General features: G+C 43.6%; 1 protein-coding gene across 9 annotated transcripts in view; it reads left to right on the top strand.

Moving 5' to 3' along the window:
• SPATS2L (spermatogenesis associated serine rich 2 like) overlaps nt 1-18820 on the top strand; it is a 160538-nt gene that overhangs the window by 138916 nt on the left and 2802 nt on the right. For all 9 annotated transcript variants that reach the window (XR_013372798.1, XM_077884800.1, XM_077884802.1 and 6 more), the window contains 4 exons: nt 5970-6028; nt 12443-12552; nt 14984-15086; nt 17941-18161. Coding sequence is in view for 8 of the 9 variants with exons in the window: in XM_077884800.1 (XP_077740926.1) it covers nt 5970-6028; nt 12443-12552; nt 14984-15086; nt 17941-18161 (493 nt within the window). In the remaining variant the exon portion in view is untranslated. The remainder of the gene's footprint in view (nt 1-5969; nt 6029-12442; nt 12553-14983; nt 15087-17940; nt 18162-18820) is intronic.

Below are 18820 nucleotides of genomic sequence, written 5' to 3'. Positions count from 1 at the left end.
CAAATGGTGAGATACCATTCTTTTTGATGGCTGACTGATACTCCAGTGTGTGTGTGTGTGTGTGTGTGTGTGCACGTGTATATGTATACACTACATCTTTAAGCATTTCTCAGTCAGGGATCCCTGGGTGGCGCAGCGGTTTAGCGCCTGCCTTTGGCCCGGGGCGCAATCCTGGAGACCCAGGATCGAATCCCACATCGGGCTCCCGGTGCATGGAGCCTGCTTCTCCCTCTGCCTGTGTCTGCCTCTCTCTCTCTCTCTCTCTCTCTGTGTGTGACTATCATAAATAAATAAAAAATTAAAAAAAAAAAAAAAAAAAAAAAAGCATTTCTCAGTCAATAGACATTTGGGCTCTTTCCATAATTTAGCTATTGTTTCTATGGAGCAGTTTCTTATGCAGCGACCCACAATAGTCTAAGACCACAAGGTAGAACAGAAGTTTTGTAGAATTCCGAGTTTCCCTGGAAAAAGTGATAATTTAGTGGAGACCTGAAGGAAGACTCCCAGTTAATGAGACAAAGGCAGGGTTGCGCGGGAGGGTTGTCTTGCAGCAGAGGGAAGGGCATGTGCCAAGTCCTGTGGTGAGGAGAGAGCAGAGCTCATGCCTTCTGGGCTTTCGTGAGGCTTAAACAAGGCCATTCCTGTAAGGTGCCTACCTGAGGTCCTAGCACGCGGTAAGCACTCAGGATGTGCTGGTTATGATCAGCTCTGATTTTGAAGCAACTCGGGGCGGATCTCTCTCTGTGCAGCTGTACCTAAAAAGCAAACCTGTGACCTTTCTGCTCCTCAGTAGGAATGTGGTCCGTGACACCGCCTGGGATCTCTCTGTGACTCTTCTACTCTCTGATGTCCTTCCCCTCGAGACCATCGCTCCCATCCTGCATAGCTGCTAACTCCGTCCCGGGGTTTGGCCCAGCACCCTCTGTCCTTGCCAGCCTGCAGAGTTTTTCACGAGGTGCACTCAGCGTACGTGTCTGTCCCAGGACCTCTAAGGAGACCCAGTAGGACTTAAACACGGCACTGGATGACAGTGCTCGTGGAGCTGGATATGACACCGGGCCACCAGGGCATCTGGAAGGTTTTAGACACAGCCTGACCCCTCCTTTGGCCTGACTCTCAGCTCAATGTGACACTGGCTCCTCGCCGTCTGACGGGCTGCTAGGGACCAGGCTGCCCTTTGCCTACATATCCTTCATCCTCCCTGTCTGCTTCCCACGCTCTTCTTCCCTTCCATGGCCCTGCTGCCTTGGAAGTGAAACCCAAAGAAACCCTGGGGTGTACCTTGTTGAGATTCCAGAGGGAGGCTGGGAGGGAGCCGCTCCAGGCTGGCACCTGACCCTGCTCTGCATTCAGTTCATCAGTTCTGCGCAGGGTCCTGACTCAGCAGAGGTCCCTGGCTCGCCTTGGAGCACCTGAGTTTTGAAAGCGGTCGTACATAGGTGCTTGAGTTACTAAGATGCTTGAGGACAGTCTTGTGTAGAAACACCCAGAGGAATGGAAGCATGGTTGGATGCCACCCTCACAGGCTCCTTCACATCCTCAAGTGGGCACTAAGCAGGTTAACAGTTCATTGTGAACCTTCGTCCCTCCTGCCACTAGCCCAGAAGTCCCCAGCTGACCACTGTATGAATATCCAGCTTTGTGCGTGAGTGTTGCACCTGAGGATATGCCTTATCCCCCAGATGTCCATCTTGTAAACTCTCTGGGCACATCATCATGTGAACAAATTTCACCAACAAAAATTTACCACGATCTCGTGGCGGGTAAAGAAATTAGCAGAGGGCCCTTCTTCCACCATCCGCCCCCCACCCCCGGACCTCCCCAACACACACATAGGCTGCAGGTTCCCAGCCTCCAGGGCCTGGGCCTTGTTTGGGAACTGAGTGGGCGGGAGGATGGTGGGAGGCTGCCCTGGCACTTACCCTCCGGGAGGCTGCCGACACCCACTCTTGAATCGTGTGTGTGTGTGTGTGTGTGTGTGTGTGTGTGTGTGTTCCCTTTAGTTATGTACCTTGCAGGCTCTCAAATCCCAGAGACTCTAACTAGAAGCCTACCAGCTGCTTGAGGGTGCAGGAATTTCTTTTTGCCATCATCATTTTTCTCCCCTGTCTGTCCGGTCTCACTTTCCTCCACAGTAAGTTGGGCAGGTCGTCTCACTTTCGTGTCCACTTTCCCAACAAGACCATAGGCTCCAAGGGGCTGGCAGGGGGGCTTCATTCAGCTGGAGCATCCCTGCCCCCAAGTGCCCGAGTAGCTGTCCCGGACTCCTGTTGGTGTCCAGTGGAGGCCGAAAGCCCTCTAAGATCTGCGCCAGTTCCCGGGGTGTGAGTGTGGGCTTCAGAGCCTCATGCTCGGTCTGCTTTCCTGTCTGTCCAGCCTCATGTTGACCCAGATGTGGGACCCAGCCACCTCCTCGGTGCCTGCGGGTGTGCGCTTGCACACATTCAGACCACGCACTCCACGCACAGTGAAGATCCGCACATCCCGCCAAGGCTCACGCCACACTCCTTACATCATGGGCCTTAGACCTTCTGGCTGCCGCCCACCACCGGCCATCTCCCCCATCTTCACCCTGCACAGTTCCCAGCCTTGTGGTTGGCCCTTCTCCCTCTCCCCTCTGCCTCTCTTTCTGTAGGGGATAAAAAATTCATGACAGTTTATCAGGCAGCATAGCTTCCTCGTATTGCTGCAATTGGGGCTCCTGACTCCACATGTCCAGGTTCTCACCTCATCTTCCCCCACAGCTCATCCGTTAGCCTTGTTTTCCTTTTTGTTTTTAAAGATTTTATTTATTCATGATATATACTGAGAGAGAGAGAGAGAGAGGCAGAGGCAGAGACACAGGCAGAGGGAGGAGCAGGCTCCATGCAGGGAGCCCGACGTGGGACTCGATCCCGGGTCTCCAGGATCAGGCCCTGGGCTGAAGGCGGTGCTAAACTTCAGCCTGGGCTGCAGCCTGGGCTGCACCACCCAGGCTGCCCCTAGCCTTGTTTTCCTAAACTAACATCGCACTGCCCTCTCGGGGAAGGTTGTTAAAAAAAAAAAAATTGCTTGGCCCATATTGGCAATATGTGTGAACTTGACAGAAAGGCTAGATATACCTCATAATCTCAAAAACACAGGCCTCTTTTGACCCCACTCAGCATTTCATAGGACTAAGAAACATACTCGGGTTTATGAGTAGATGGTGTCTGGAAAGAAATGCAAGAAGCTGGTGATGGTGAAGACCTCCAGGGAAGGTTGCTGAATAAGCTGGGACAGAGACAAGATAAAGAACTTCCTTATCTTGTATTTCCTATATTTAAACCACACTGACATCATACCTATTTAATGTCAATAAACAAGGTCCAGGTATCCCAATGTGCTAGTCACACCAAAGTGATTGTATCCAGTGACCTTAAGCGATATGCGTCATGGGGATAGTTAATATCTACACCTGACAGATTAGGCTTAGAGCCCAGTTCTGGAGAATTTGCCATTTACTGTACACGTCAGTTCTTTCCATGAGAATTTCCTGGTTGGAAAGAGCTGGGCTTCTCAGCACACGGTCCTTACTCTCCAAGCGTTCAGATTCCATCATCTGGATGAGGAGCCCCAAAACTCCTACAGACATAACCCAAGGACACTTCTTAGATTGACAAATATTACAAAATATTCCTCTTAAGAGGAAATAAATTTTCAAGATGCTTTAAATTTTAAAGGTCCACCTGATGGAGGAAAAGAAAGTACATCTGTCGGAACAGAGAGGTAATCATTACGAACGATAACTTCAGTGTGTTGAAGCAATTAATTAGGAGTTCATAAACTATGCAAATAAGCAGGAAAAAAATCTGATTGGTTACCTTGGAGGGGTGCTAGGGAACCAGCTATCGTTTTGAAAACTGATAGACCAGCGTTTCTCCTGCCTTAGCCATATAAATTGTACTACATGTTAACCCAAATGGTTGATAAAGGAGAGTTTTTCTTTATGGACGGCTTCAGAGTAAATAAATGAAAAAAGAGTAGTAGAATTTGAATATCCCCATTTTTAAAACCCGATTTTTCGAGGCAACCATCGTGAGTGACTGCTCCTATCATAAAAAATAGAGATGTCCTTTGTATTTCCTATAAATTTGTTATGAGATGTAGGAATTTGAATACATTCAGGTTTGATTTTTTTCCCCAAGAGGAATATTTATAACTGTGTTGTGTCATTATATGTCTGCTGATGGAAGTAGTTAACTAAGGTATTCTTCGTGAAATAAAAACAAATCTGAATCTAATCAAATGTCTAGGGATCCCTGGGTGGCTCAGTGGTTTAGCGCCTGCCTTCGGCCCAGGGCGTGATCCTGGAGACCCGGGATCGAGTCCCACATCGGGCTCCCTGCATGGAGCCTGCTTCTCCCTCTGCCTGTGTCTCTGCCTCTCTCTCTCTCTGTGTCTCTCATGAATAAATAAATAAAATCTTTAAAAAAAATTTCTATATCTCATAACAAATTCATAGGAAAGTTAAAAGAATGAGTTAAATAATACCACGGAGGTGCAGTCAGCAAAATTCAGACCTTGAACAACTTAAGAGGACAAACCACCTGGCTTCTTCAACAAATGAGTTGCCAAAACAGGGAGAAAAAGAGATGGAAGGGAATCTGTAGATTAAAACAGATTTATTTCATAGACAACCAGCCAATTGCAGTGCACAGAACTTATTTAAGTCCTGGTTCAAACAAACTTAAAAAATACCTATGGAACAATTGATTTGAACACTGCGTAGATACCTGATAACATTAAGTTATTGTTAATGTTTTTGGGTATTCTAATAATACTATCGTGATAGTCCTAACAAGCCCTTATCTTTTTGAGATATGTATTGAAATATTTATGATTGAAATGAAAATTTAAAAATATCTCACATCTATGCTTATATATACATAAAAATCTGTGAAAGGATATACAGCTGACCCTTGAACAACAGGTAGGGGGGCTGGGGTGCCCACCCCCGGCAGTCAAAAGTCTGTGTATTACTTCTGACTCCCCCAAAACTTAACTCCTTGCCTACTGTTGACTAGAAGCCTTACCCATCACATAAAGGGTCAATTAACATATTTTGTATATGTATTATATACTGTCTTCTTACAATAAAGGAAGCTAGATAAATAAAATATTCTTAAGGAAATCATAAGGAAAATACATTTATAGCACGGTGCTGTGTTTACCCAAATAAAATGCACGTGTAAGAGGACCTGCGTGGTTCAAGGTGTTGTTCGAGGGTCCCCTGTATAAGGGAATTGTGATGCTGTGTTCTGTTGTGAGGGGGACCAGGAGTCAGGATGGGAGAGAAAGGAACTTTTGGACAGATCATTATCTACTGTATGTAGGTAACACTTTTTCAAAGAACTAACCAAAAAGTAACATAGTGGGGGGAAAAAAGTTAAATTGAACTTGAAATGCTTCTTCGGGAATAAGAATGCATAGACTCCTGTTATAGAACATGTGGATGGATTGGCTCCGACCAATTTCCCAAAGTAGGCCCCAAGGCATCGGAGACGGGCCCACCTCCCCGCCTCCCAGCCAGAATCTGGGGGAGCAACACACACACACATTTGAGAACTACAGGCCTTGGTAACCTGAGTGCCAGCTTTTCAAATACTCATGATGTTGTTGTGGAACTTTGGAATTCCTAGGGCAAAAATACTCCGAAATTTAAATTCAAAGCAGCACAATGCTGAAAGTCTGAAAAGGCTTTTTTTCCCTAGATTTGCTGACAGTGATTTAATCAGCAGATGTCACTATGAAATACTTGGGAGCATCCCTTCCGTGTTGCCTCATTTTTGGAAAGGCAGAGGGTGCTGCTGGCATTGTAACATAGAAGTATTTATGGTAATTTTGTATTTTGTTTAATGAAAATAATTTTTCTTTTGCTTCCAGTGCTTATTAAAAGGTTATCTTTGATTAAGCATTCTTTGCTTTTGTTTTTGTTTTTCCCCTCCCAGCATCATTGACAAAGAAGTTTCATTAATGGCAGAAATGGATAAAGTTAAAGAAGAAGCCAGTAAGTAGACACATGGTTGTTTGGTTAGGAGCCTCCTAGTCAGAAGCAATCCATAGGCCAACTGGCAGTGATATGGATTCTGAGTGAGGTCCTAAAATTCACACTGAAATACCAGCAAATGAGCTCTGTAACCTCAGGCAAGTCCCTTAGCCCCCAGAAACCTTGGGAACGAGGATGACCTGGTGTGGCTCCAGGATAGAGTAGTAGCACCGCTGAGCGCACCGCGGAACAGGTACTCAGCAAATAATAGGTGCCAGGGGAGTTAGCGAAAATTTTGGGCATATAAAGGACTACTTAAAGTTAATCAGGTTTAAAATGACTTTGAATTTAGAATTAAATTTTAAAACGTTAAGTTTGATGCTTTCACAGCTTACACATCTTGCTATGTTACTTATACAGTCCTTTTCACTTGTTCTTTCTTAGGTTCAACTAACTCACGTTTAACAAATTAAATTCCCCTAAAAAAAAAAAATCAGTCCATTTGAAACTTACTTAAATCCTCCTTAACATTTTGAATTATGTTTATAAATTTAATGTATCTGATTTTTTTTTCCGAGCACTTTAGATGCCTGACAAGGCAAACTCACCAACCTAAGAGCAACATGCTCCAAGCTTTTAAGCAGCTCTTATAAAGATTAATAATTCAAACTTAGAGATGTACTAAGTGAAGTTTTCTTAAAACACTCTGATTCTGTTTACAAACTCCGTCAAATCCGCTGACAGCTGCCAACTTAACACCTCAAAAAAAAAAAAATCAATTACATGTTTTAAGTTGAAATCACAAATGAGACTATTTAATGTCCCAAACACTCTGTTCAAATAATAAACACACTTGAGACAATCTTGATCATTGCAAAACTTTTCCTAAATTTAACACAAAATATTAGTATACCCCGGGTTGGATTTATTGTATTATATTTATGCTTATTTCTAATTCTAAATTTTTCCAAATAGCTTTTGTAAAGCTGTTCAACAGATAGTAGGACAGATTTAAACTATCTCAAAAAGGCTGAGGTTCCTGGGATGGACATTTTCCATGAGACTGGACTGATCGTCAGTTCCAACACCGAGCCCCAGTGGAGCTGCTGAGCCCTCTCTTGTTATCAAATGCGGTCTGCTGTTGTTGATGGGAATTCTAAGACATATTTTTCAGCTGAGATATAGTCTTACAATTTTTGTCTCCTGGGCATTTTAAATTCTTCACCCTTACCCAAATTTATCTCTTAAGTTGAATGAATGGCCGTCTGTACCCCAGCCAGGTTTCAGCTAAATTCCTTCATTCACCTTTGACTATAGTGCCTTTCTTTTTACCGGAATGAGGGATCTGACCAGATTCTTCATTCTTTTTATATTTTTCTTGCCTGGCCCTGGCCATAATTCAATAGTCACTTTATGAAAAATAGCTATCAGTATTTTTTGTTACATAATTTTTTAAAGATTTTATGTATTTATTCATAAGAGACACAGAGAGAGAGGAAGAGATACAGGCAGAGGGAGAAGCAGGCTCCCCATAGGGAGCCCGACGTGAGACTCGATCCCAGGACCCCAGGATCACACACTGAGCCAAAGGCAGACACTCAACTGCTGAGCCACCCAGGTGTCCCATGTTACACAATTTTTTTAAATGATTTTAAGCAACATGTTAGAATGTAAAAGACAGTATGTTTTATTAAAGAAAACTAACTGTGATCCACGGTTCAGCTGTGGAATATTTAGGTAGTTACACAATCTACTTGATTGTGAAATTATTTTATTCTTATGAAATCTGTTGATTCCTTCAGTAAAAGTTGCTTACCACGTGATCATGTAAAGCTTCATCTTTCTTTTCAGTTTCATGTCCTATTGATAAGAATGTTAATAAGCCAACACAGAGACAAAAGTATCTCTAGCACCAAAACACAGTTACTAGCACATCACTCCCTAAGAGGTTAACAGTAGACCTCAGAGGTCACATGCTCATTCTGTCTTCTTGAGACGATTCCAGGTGCCAAGGCCTGTAGGATTTGGAGCATCTCCGGAGAGCATCCCCATTTTTCAAATTCATCCAATCAATAAACATTTGCCGTGTGCTCACTTCTGTATTGGGCACTATCAGAAACTGGGTTAAACAGGAAACAGCAAATTTTGGGACCTGCACACAGGGAGCTTTCAGCTGAGCCAAAATGGTGAGATTGGTTGGAGGGATTTGCCTGACCTCAGTCATCGGTGCCACAGCTCCTGGTTTTAGAACCACCTAGAGCCCCAGGGAAGCCATTCGGCCTGCATTGGAGGCAAGCAGAACTGAGTTCGAATCCAGTTCCACCCGTCTACTGGCTGCATGATCTTGAACCACTTTGTTAACTTCCAAGGGCTTCGTTAAAGTCCAAGGTTACTTCAGAAAAGGGGCATAAGAAGAGTATCTATCTCAAAAAGTTATTGCAAAGATAAAATGAGAAAATACATGCCAGGCACTTAGCACAGTGCCCGACACAGTGTGTGTACAAAAAGGGAAAAACACTTACCGGTGAGGGGGTCAGTCCAGCCTCCTCATATGACAGCCAGAAAATGACAGCCACAAGGGTTAGCATCTCTCAGTGACCCAGGCATGTGTCTCCACAGGTAGAAGAAGTCACTGAGTTGCCCTCCACTAAGAATTGAACTATCTTTACAACCATCTTGAGCTTGCTCATCTGTGTCCTCCAGAGTCCCTTCCACATTTTCTATGTGCTGCGCATACTACAAACCTTATGTCCTCAATTATAACAGTAGCCCGTCTGTCTGTCATGGCACCTAACATAGTGCTGAGGAGACTGGAGGCACCTCATAATATTTGTTAAAGGAATGATTATGATTAATTTAGTGTCTGTAGGCTGTGGGATCCAAAACTCAATAAAAAAAAGGAAGTATGATCTAGATGAACATATCTCACTTTATTAATAATATTTGAGGTTAGCATGTGATAGCATATGATACTAAACGTGTCGCATATTTCATTTAGTTCCACAATAGCCCTACCCTACAAGGTATATATGATTATTATGTTTACAGATGAAGAAACAAAGCATGTGCTATGGTCTCAGACTTTGAGGGGACTGAAGGCCAAAATAGGTGTGTTCTTGAAGCATCAAACTTCTTGGAGATCTGGGAAGAAAACATATTAACAGAAACACAGATATATTGTGAGGTAAAATGCAGAATTCACAAGAATAAAAAGGATTTCAAAGGATCTTTGTGCTTGAAGGCTGTGTGTCCCAGCTCCTCCCCACCAGGATTTCAAGTCCACCCTTGCTAAGAAGTATTATTTGAGAAGAAGCCCTAAAATTTTCCATCACTGATGCAACAAGAACAAGCTTCCAATGTGTTCCAAAAACTTGAAGGAATTTATAAATCCTATTGAGAAAATGGATTTCAGCATACCAGATACTGTTTCTAAAAGTACCCAAATATTATTAATGAAGTTCTGAGTTCAATGAAAATTAAAGGTTTATGAAACTGTCTCCCTCTACAGATTTCTGACACGATGGTGCTTTCAAAACATAACTTATTATTCTATTTTAAATTTTAGGATCAATGAATCTTAGGAGCTGATCTGCTTTTGTTTTTTGCTTTTTGTTTCTGTGATTGATGTTTTTTGAGGTGAAAATGTTAGTGTCCCCACAGAATATTAGCTTTAGATCTCCAGTTTTAAGGCTTTTTCGTAATGAAAGGCTTTGAAATGTTAATGAGACTATATGTAAAACTCATCCCAACACTTGCTGATGCAAAAGTATTCATTTCCATATACATTTGCATGAGGGTAAACTCAGAATTTATTGGTGATCTTGCACCTGCATTCCTATTTTAGGGCCCATTTATATCTCTTCCTACAAAACCTTTTGTGTGAATGCCCAAGTCCTCAAAAAAATACAATTATCCCTAATTGTCACCAGTCCCCCTAATGATCCATTACAGAAAGTCAGCTCTGTTTAACTGTGTAGCTGTGCAGGGTCTGCTGACCCCTTACTATCTGCTCACCGAGTCTGGGCCTTCAGAATTTCTTTTTTATCTTTGTAAGAGCGAAATACATTGTTTCATCTTCTTGCTTGAGAATCGTTTTTCTATACTGAGGACTTTAGTCCCATTCCTGTGTTGAACTGTAATGGAATACATATAAATAATCAAGGTATAAGTGCTAAATATGTGTAAGTGGTTCTTCTAGAAAAGGAACTTCTGTTCTTCATTGCAAATTCCTTTTTTTTTTTTTAAAGATTATTTATTTGAGGAGAGCACAGAGGGGAAGGGCAGAGGGAGAGAGAGAGAGAGCGAGTCAGTCTTAAGCAGACTCTGCACTAAACAGGGCTCAATCTCACGACCCCAAGACCGTAACCTGAGCTGAAACCAAGAGTTGGATGCTCAACCGACTATGCCACCAAGGCGCTTCACATATTCCTTTTAAATAATGGGTTGATGCATTCATTCAATCCTTCACTCACAAATGTACATTTTGGGCACGCACTTTGTGCCAGGCCCTAGACATTGTGGACAAAAAGAACTGTAAGTGTAGCCTCTGCCATGATTGGAGATGTCTACAGGGGACAGGCTGGGAATTAATGAGCTGAGCAGGGCAGGGAGTGACCATGGTACGCTGGGTGCCATGCTCCATCTATCAAGGGCAGCAGCTCAAGGGTAGCCAGTTTTGCCACGTGGGAATGTTGGCCAACTGTGGCCAGAAGTTGGAATATTTGAAAGAAGCCAGGAACCCAGCTTCCAAATGGAATCTCCTAATTTTCAAATGTGGACAATTAATTTATAAAAGTAATATGTGGACCAAACAAAACTCTATGGCCAAATATGATATTATGCCACCTTTTTGTGACTTCTGGTCTGACTGGGTAACTGGGACATCATTCAGTAATACAGTGTCTGTGTTCAGGTGGAAATTCTTTTCACAGCCACCATGGGGACAAGTTTTTACTAACTCCTCTGCATTCTGAAAGACTCCAGGCACAAATCAGCCTCTGCTCAGCTGCATGGGATTGTAAATGGGAGGCAGGAGGAGTCTTGGTAAATAACCAAAGCATGATTAGAGTAGTTTGGCAAAGAATTAGGCTTTATGAGTTATAGATTACTTATTTTATCGACATCTCAACATTGGTATCAGCATAGAAAAATAATGTTTCTCAGTCTGTCTGCAGAATGGTTTATAGTTTACAGGAAATCTTAACTCTTGATTGCTTTTGAACGTTTTTTGTACAGGGGAAGGGTTTGAAGTGGCTGTTTTTGACATTTATAAGTTAAGAACCTTTACAATCAGAAATCATTGTTTGGCTCTGCATGTGTGCTATGAATCTAGTCTAATAAAGCAGTTGACCTTTGTTCAGCCAAGAAAGGAATGTGAATCCAACATGCATATCATCTTGGTTGAATGGACTTCTTTTTTCTCATAACTCAAAATGCTTGTTCAAAAGAAATGAAGGCAATTCATCTATGACTAAAAATTAGAGAACAACAGGTTATCTTTCGGAAGATGAAATTTCGTATCTAAATCTCACCCTACATGTTTGTAGGCATTGCTTTTGAGCTTTATGATCTTTTGGAAAACACACACACACACACACACACGTACACACACACACACACATACACACACAAACTCACCTGTGGACTACTACATTTGCTTGAACCTTTAGGTCATCTGACAGATGTGAGAAATGCGGCACCAGAAAAGTCCCTGGTGTCTTCTCTGCATGTGCAGATGCTAAAGAGTATACACAAATCCAGTCCAAGCAGGCTTTGACCCACCCTTCCATTTTTCCATGGGGGACACTTAAAGACAAAGACAAGACATTCTGGTCTGGAACTTCTCTCTGGTTGCAAAAATGGAAACAGATCTGCAGAGTATCAAAAGCAGAGGCATTTTTTAGCTCACAAAAAGCTAGTAAAACTTCTGTGTCATATTCCAATAATACAGCTAGTTGCTCTAAATGAGTAAGTGTGAAAGTTTAGGAGGTTTAACGCTGTTAGAATTTAATAGTTCAGCACGTACAGAAGAATGGTTTTTGCTCAGTGGACTCACTATCTTTGCAATATCATTCAGATGGGATTTTACCAAGTATCTTTTTTTGGTGCTAGCTGTTCTGAGTAATGCACAAGTTGAAAAGTCCAAATTCAGTAAGTGAGATCAGATGCCCGTGAGGAAAACAAAGATGACTACGGGTGTACAGTGAATCAGAAGGGACCGTGTTTGGTTTGGGGATTGGTGGATAAGGACATATGGAAATGAGTGATTGGTCATGAGCACCAAGGGCAAACCCACCTCAGTAACCAGCTCAGACAAACATAGTCATGGTCCAACAGAGCCATCAGTGTGTGGAGGGAGAACTGATTCCAAGAAATTAGGTCATTTAATATGTTTAGATCTCTGGCCCTAACGTATTATTCTTTCTTCTTTGGCAGTGGAAATCCTGACCGCTCGTCAGAAGAAAGCAGAAGAACTAAAGAGACTGACCGATCTAGCCAGTCAGATGGCAGAGATGCAGCTGGCTGAGCTCAGGGCAGAAATTAAGGTCAGTTCTAAAATATCAGAGCCTGAACCCTGAGCGTGAGATCTGATCCCCCATGTTTGCTTCGCGTCCACAGAGTGCTGCTCTCTGAGGATCTAACGTCGTACACCCAGCTCTCTTTCACAGTGTTCAACTAGGGAATACAGAAGGGCGAAGAAGCAACTAATCACTGTATTTAAGTATACTATGGTTTCCAGGGATACATTATTGCAGAGGAGAAGCACAAGCTATTTTCTTAGTCAGTGGAGACTGACCCAAATAAAACATATTCAACCATGAATTAAGCTGGAATGGAGGATATTATTTTCTCCATATGTAACTTAGGTGTATGTATATAAACACTCACACCTGTGAACGCACGGTAAGTGTGAAGCCAGTATAACTAAGGACTCTAAAGCTTACACAATATACAGCGACTTCTTTCCTGTATCCCTTTCTAGCTTACTTGCCCTTTTATTAAGAATACCACCCCCAGATATGTATTTATTGGATCTCTACAGTTGCAAGCGATAGAAGCCGACCCTGGCTAACCTGGAGAACAAGTGGAATTTGAAAGAATATGAGTGTAGCTCACCAAAGTGTGATCTGAAAACTCGAGGCTACACTAAGGCAGAAACCCAGGCAGCCACCTGGGTAACATAGACAGCTGTAATTACCAGACTCTCTTCAGGGCACCCTTAGAGTGGGTGACCCTCAGATGTCGTCATCCTTTGTGCTACCCCACCCGATTCACATCCCAAAGAAAGAGATTCTGACTGGCCTTCACTTGGATTGCATACAGACCCACCAACACTGCTGCACTGGGATACGGTTACCAGAAAAAGAAATGGTTACCAGAAAGGCAAACACAAGTATCTACAACAAAACACACGGAAGTTAGTTTACACATTTTACCATATCCTCTTCTTTTTTCCCCAGTACACGAAACATACCCACATATATAGGCCCTCAGCTCTGACCAGCTTCTAGGGTCGAGAGCTTTGAAGACACAGTTGCTACTAGCTTTCTAAGTAGGACTCTCTCCTCATCCAGGCATAAAAGTGGTTGGGTGGGTAGAAAGTAGCAAGTGATTTTTTTTTCCCTCTGCCCTGGTTAGGCATGAAAGGGAGCCCCTTGGGGATAAGAGCCTCCTCTTAGGGTCCTGAGAAGTCCTAATGGCCCTTCCCTTCTCATCTGGTCCTTTTGCTGCCAACCAGTCAACTGCAGTGTCCTCCTACCCAGTCTTTCTGCCTCCACTGTCTCCGTCCAGCCTAAGACCAGAGTAATACCCCAGAGCAGATCTGGGTCCCCTAGTATGGTCTACCCCTCAGAATAAAATTCACAACTAGACTCCAATATACATAAATATATATATATATATAACAACTCCCGTGCTCACCTGGCTAGAACATCAAGTGAGGACCATGGAGTCACCAGCTTCTGGGTCTGTTGACATCTATTTATTTTCCAAGTTTCATTTCTGCCTACCCAAATCCCACTCATCATAAAATGGTTAGCGGCCCAGGCTTTGGAGTGAAACAGTTCAGCTCCTGTGACCTTGGGTAACTTAACTTTTCTCTCAGATTCCTAGAACCTCGATTCCGCCTCTCTAAAAGAACAGTACTGACTTTGTAATAATGTGATCGGATGAAAATGAGATTATCAAAAAAAATGAGATTATCTGTTAAGAATTTGGCCCACATCTAATAAGTGATCAGTATATTTTTTTGTAATGTTCCAGCACAAACGCTCCCTGTGACATAACACTTCCTCAGTTCCCCTTGGTAGGAGATACTTCTTCCACTTTTACATTCGTGAAGCACCTACCACATTCTACCTTGTGTCGTGTTCGGTGGTATCTGGTTCCCTTGCCGTGTGGTAAACTCCCTGGCAAGTTCAACAGGGACTGAGCCATAGTTATTTCTGTATTCCTCACTCTGTCATCTACACACAGATCTTAATTTTAAACGAATTGAAAACTAATCTCTTTCCCACTTCCTTTAACAGCACTTGAAATTCTAACACTCAAGATAATGTCTTCTAGTTTCTAAGGGCTTTGTGGACCTCCTGGGTCCCTCTTACGATAGGGAAGGGTAACAAGCAAGCCATGGGCCAAATGAGGAAGACTGCCAGAAAGCAACCCCAAATTTGTAACAGAACATGCTAGAAGGAGGGCACGGGGTGCTAAAACTTAAATACGTGAGTCCAGACACACATGTTGCTCCATCACAGTTCTCTCCAGGTCTAGGCAGGAGCAAGGCAAGACCCTCACATATTCCCAGAAGAAGGTGCTCGTGCTCCAATCCTGGTTGAACAGAGCCACGCGGCCCAGAACTGGCGGGACCGGCCTCCCGCTTAGCAGTGGTAGCGGAGAAGAGCAGAGTGAATGAACCCGCGGTGTGCCTCAGACACTTCTGTAACTGTGGGGCTCCTGTTCTACTTCTCTTTCCTCCAGCACTTTGTCAGCGAGCGTAAATATGATGAAGAGCTCGGGAAAGCCGCCCGATTCTCCTGTGACATTGAACAGCTAAAGGCCCAAATCATGCTCTGCGGAGAAAGTGAGTTTTGCATACTTGCTAAATAATTCTGTGTGAGTAAGCTTGGTGCTATTTGGAGTCGATATGGGAAATGTCAGGTGCGCGGTCCCCCAGCGGGGTTAAAGCGAGGTCTAAAGAGATTTAATGATCTAAGGTCACAACACAAGTCACTAGAAATGTCAAGATTTGAACTTAGAGTCTTCAAATGCCACTGCCCATCAGTAAATCCCCAGGATTTATTAAGCAGAACAGGTCAACTCGTCTATATCTTTTGCAAACTTTTCTTAAGCACTGCCAGAGAAACTGCCTCTCTGATTTCCAACAGCCTGGTTCCACGGAGACCTGTTACACTGAGAGCCAGTCGCCCTAACAAGTCTGGGGACAATCGGCTCTTCTGTAAAGGGCCCAGCTGTTGTACGTGTGCTGCTCAGCGGTGCCCTGAGCCTCTCCCCTGGTTGGTTCTCTGCGCTTGCCGAGTGAAGTCTGCAGATAATGAAAGACTTCACTTCAACCATTAGCTTTAGTCTTGTTCGCTATTAAGCCTTAATTAGAGCAGTTAATGTGCAACAAAATTGGCTGATCTTTTTTTTCTCCTACTCCAGCCCACCCACCAGGGGAGGTGGGAATGAGCAGGGAAATGGCATCAAGGAGGGGCACAAGGAGGGAAAGGAGGACTGGTGAGGGACATGGAACAGCCACAACCCCAGAGTCAGCTGAAAATTTGAGATTGGGCTGCACTTTTTTTTTTTTCCCAAAGTCGAAAGTTCTTTTCTTTACGGAGTATAAAAGAATAGAAGCTTGATCTAAAAATTAGAGGACTGTATTAAATAGAACATGACATTACTTTTATGTATCTTTTGCACTTTTTATGCGTGTTTCATTTGTGTGAGTTATATATTACATTTATCATTTAATTTCTTATACTCTACTATGTAATATATGGTAACAGGATTTGCTTTTATCATTTCACAACATATGGTTGTGATTTTTCCATGTCAATGTATTTAATTCATAATTTATATAAACCTAATTGACGCGACCAGTCCCCTGATTGTGGACACTTAGGTTGCTCCCAACTTTTCACCATTAAAATAAAACTGCTGTGAACATCCTCATTCACATACTTTTGGCAGTTATCTGATTTTCTGACTGCATTTCTTTTTTCTTTTTTAAAGATTTTATGTTTGAGTAATCTCTACACACAACATGGGGCTCGAGCTCACAACCCTGAGATCTAGAGTCTCATGCTCCACCAACTGAGCCAGCCAGGAGCCCCGACTGCATTTCTTTGCAATTATTTTCCTTTTTTTTTTTTTCCTATGTGTTCCCTCCCTTATATAAAAATCTACCCCATTTATCATTCTCTACCCCCAGCTTTTGCCTCATCTCTGAAAAAGCAGTTTGGTTCATAGTTGGAAATACAACTGTCCATGCAAGTTTCCATTTGTACCTACCTGGTGGTGAGCAAGACCCTGATGCCAAGTGACCGGCACCCTCTGAGGAGGGGTGGCCCATGCAGCTTCACCTGCTTTCCTCCAGAGTACTTCCAGTGCCATCTAGTGGGAGGAACCATCCCTTACCAAATAACAAGTGCCCACATGCAAGACGGCCTCCCCTGCTGGAGACAGGAGTCCTCAAAAGGCCCTTCCAGCTCGGCTTTGTAGAGAGCACATTGAAGACCCCCCGCTAATGAGCCAGAAATTGTCATCTCCAAGTCGTAGGACATAATGACCCCCGTGAAACTGAGCGTAGTGAGCACAAGAGCCACTGAAATCCCCTGGTCATGTTTGGATACCCCCCAGTGTGCCGTCACACCTTACCTATAAATGAGGGGACTTGAGATGCATCCCTGTCCTTTCCATTTCTAATGTTCTTTGATCCCTAGTAGTAACTGCTAATCCTCTGGAAGAACCCTAGGATTAAGTCTGATCCAACACAGGTAGCAGAGAAAATTGCTTTTAAAAATTGGTGACAATTTTAAGATTCAAAGGTCTTACTGTCCAGCATGGCAGTCAAATTCTGGTGAAGGGTGAGCGGGAGGTCAGAACTTTATCCTTGAGTGATTCTCTGCAGCCCAGATTCAGCATAATCATATAGAAATCATCTCCTCCAAAACCACCTCTTTCAAAACCAGCAGGGATGGTGATGATAAGCATTGAACAGACCTGCCTGAGCTCGCTGGGAATCTGTAGTTTAGTCACATCGACTTCAGCATTGGAATCGGTGCTGATCTGTAGCGGAGCTGTCAAAAATGGGATTGAGAAAAGGCCAGATAATGTGGTTCTCGTGGAATATGAATGATGCTTTGGGGCATGTTTGGGGTTGGCAGGCCTGGCCCTGCTGTCACAGAATATGCATGACCCAGGGTGACAAAATTCCTGACACCCAACAGAACATCATGGCTCTCATGAGCCAAGTGTCCATGTGCCTCCCGATCTCCCTGCGTCTCTATAGCACCCACTGGCCTAGCGATCGGACAAAGACGACACGCACGGGTTAGGTAACGGGGAATCCAAGAGGCACAGTACGCTTGGGGACCAGCATGAGAGGGCATTTCAAGATGTCATTGTCTCTCTTCCTTTTGTGGTTCTTAACCTAAGGAATAGTATCATAGTCGCTCATATACATTTTATTTCCTACAAATGTTTCCCAACCTGGATGATGATGCTGTAATCACAGTTCAGTGATTGTCACAAAACTTTGCTGGTCTCCCAAATGTGAAAGAGCCTTTCAAATGACATCTTTATAAAAAAAACAAACCGACAACAACTTAACGTTTTTATGAAGCTCCTGCCAGTCTCCCATCTGCTAACAGGTTCCTGAGGCAGGAGAGTCCATGGCACAGCCCCTAACCACGCACGCTTTCTTGTTGCAGTTACACACCCAAAGAACAACTATTCCTCAAGAACTCCCTGCAGCTCCCTGCTGCCCCTGCTGAATGCCCACGCAGCAACCTCTGGAAAACAGAGTAACTTTACCCGAAAATCGTCCAATCACAACAAACCCTCTGAGGGTAAAGCAGCAAACCCAAAAATGGCGAGCAACCTTCCCAGTGCTGCCGACAGCTCTCACCAGGCCATGCCAGCTAATAAGCAGGTAAGCCCCTGTGGGGAGGCCACCTTGCACTGCCTCCTGGGGTCCTGCAGCCCCTGGTGCAAGGTGCCAGGAAGAAACTACCTGCCTGACTTCAGAGGCCTCCATCTGCCGGCTGGTCCATCCGTCCACGTTTCACAGAGGGACAAAGTAGCCTTCATATGCTTTCGCATTAGTAGTGACCCCCTCAGTGAGCCACCTCTTCTGGTGCCCTTGAGGCCACCACCTCGAGCCCTGGTAACTGGCTCATGTGCAGAAGGGACTCACTCAGACGTGGGAACAAGGTTCCGTACCTGGCCACCAACACTACTGGTGAAAGGCCATCTGGCATTTGTTTTTAACTCTCTTCTTTTGGGCTTTCGGTAAAGAAAATCTATTTCAAAATGACATTATTAATCTTATCTGCTGTAGCACCTAAAAAATATAAGTGTCCAAAGGTCAGTCTTCCTTCTTCTGTTCCTCCACTATATGCTTGAGAAATGATTTCCCCCTTATCATTAGAGAATGAACAAGAAACAGGATTTGATGATACAGACATTGGGTGTGCTATAAAGACACCTTTCATGGTCTCTAAGAAAGAGAGCTCAAAAAAAGAGGCTTTTTAAAGGCATTCCAAAATCCTGGTTTCCTAACAAGTGCCTTGTTGGATTCTGTGGTCTGCA

This window comes from Canis aureus, chromosome 36 (assembly GCF_053574225.1).
Source record: "Canis aureus isolate CA01 chromosome 36, VMU_Caureus_v.1.0, whole genome shotgun sequence".
NCBI classification, from domain to species: Eukaryota; Metazoa; Chordata; class Mammalia; order Carnivora; family Canidae; genus Canis; species Canis aureus.
The sequence above is the reverse complement of the archived record's forward strand: the minus strand, read 5'-3'. Positions and strand labels throughout refer to the sequence as shown.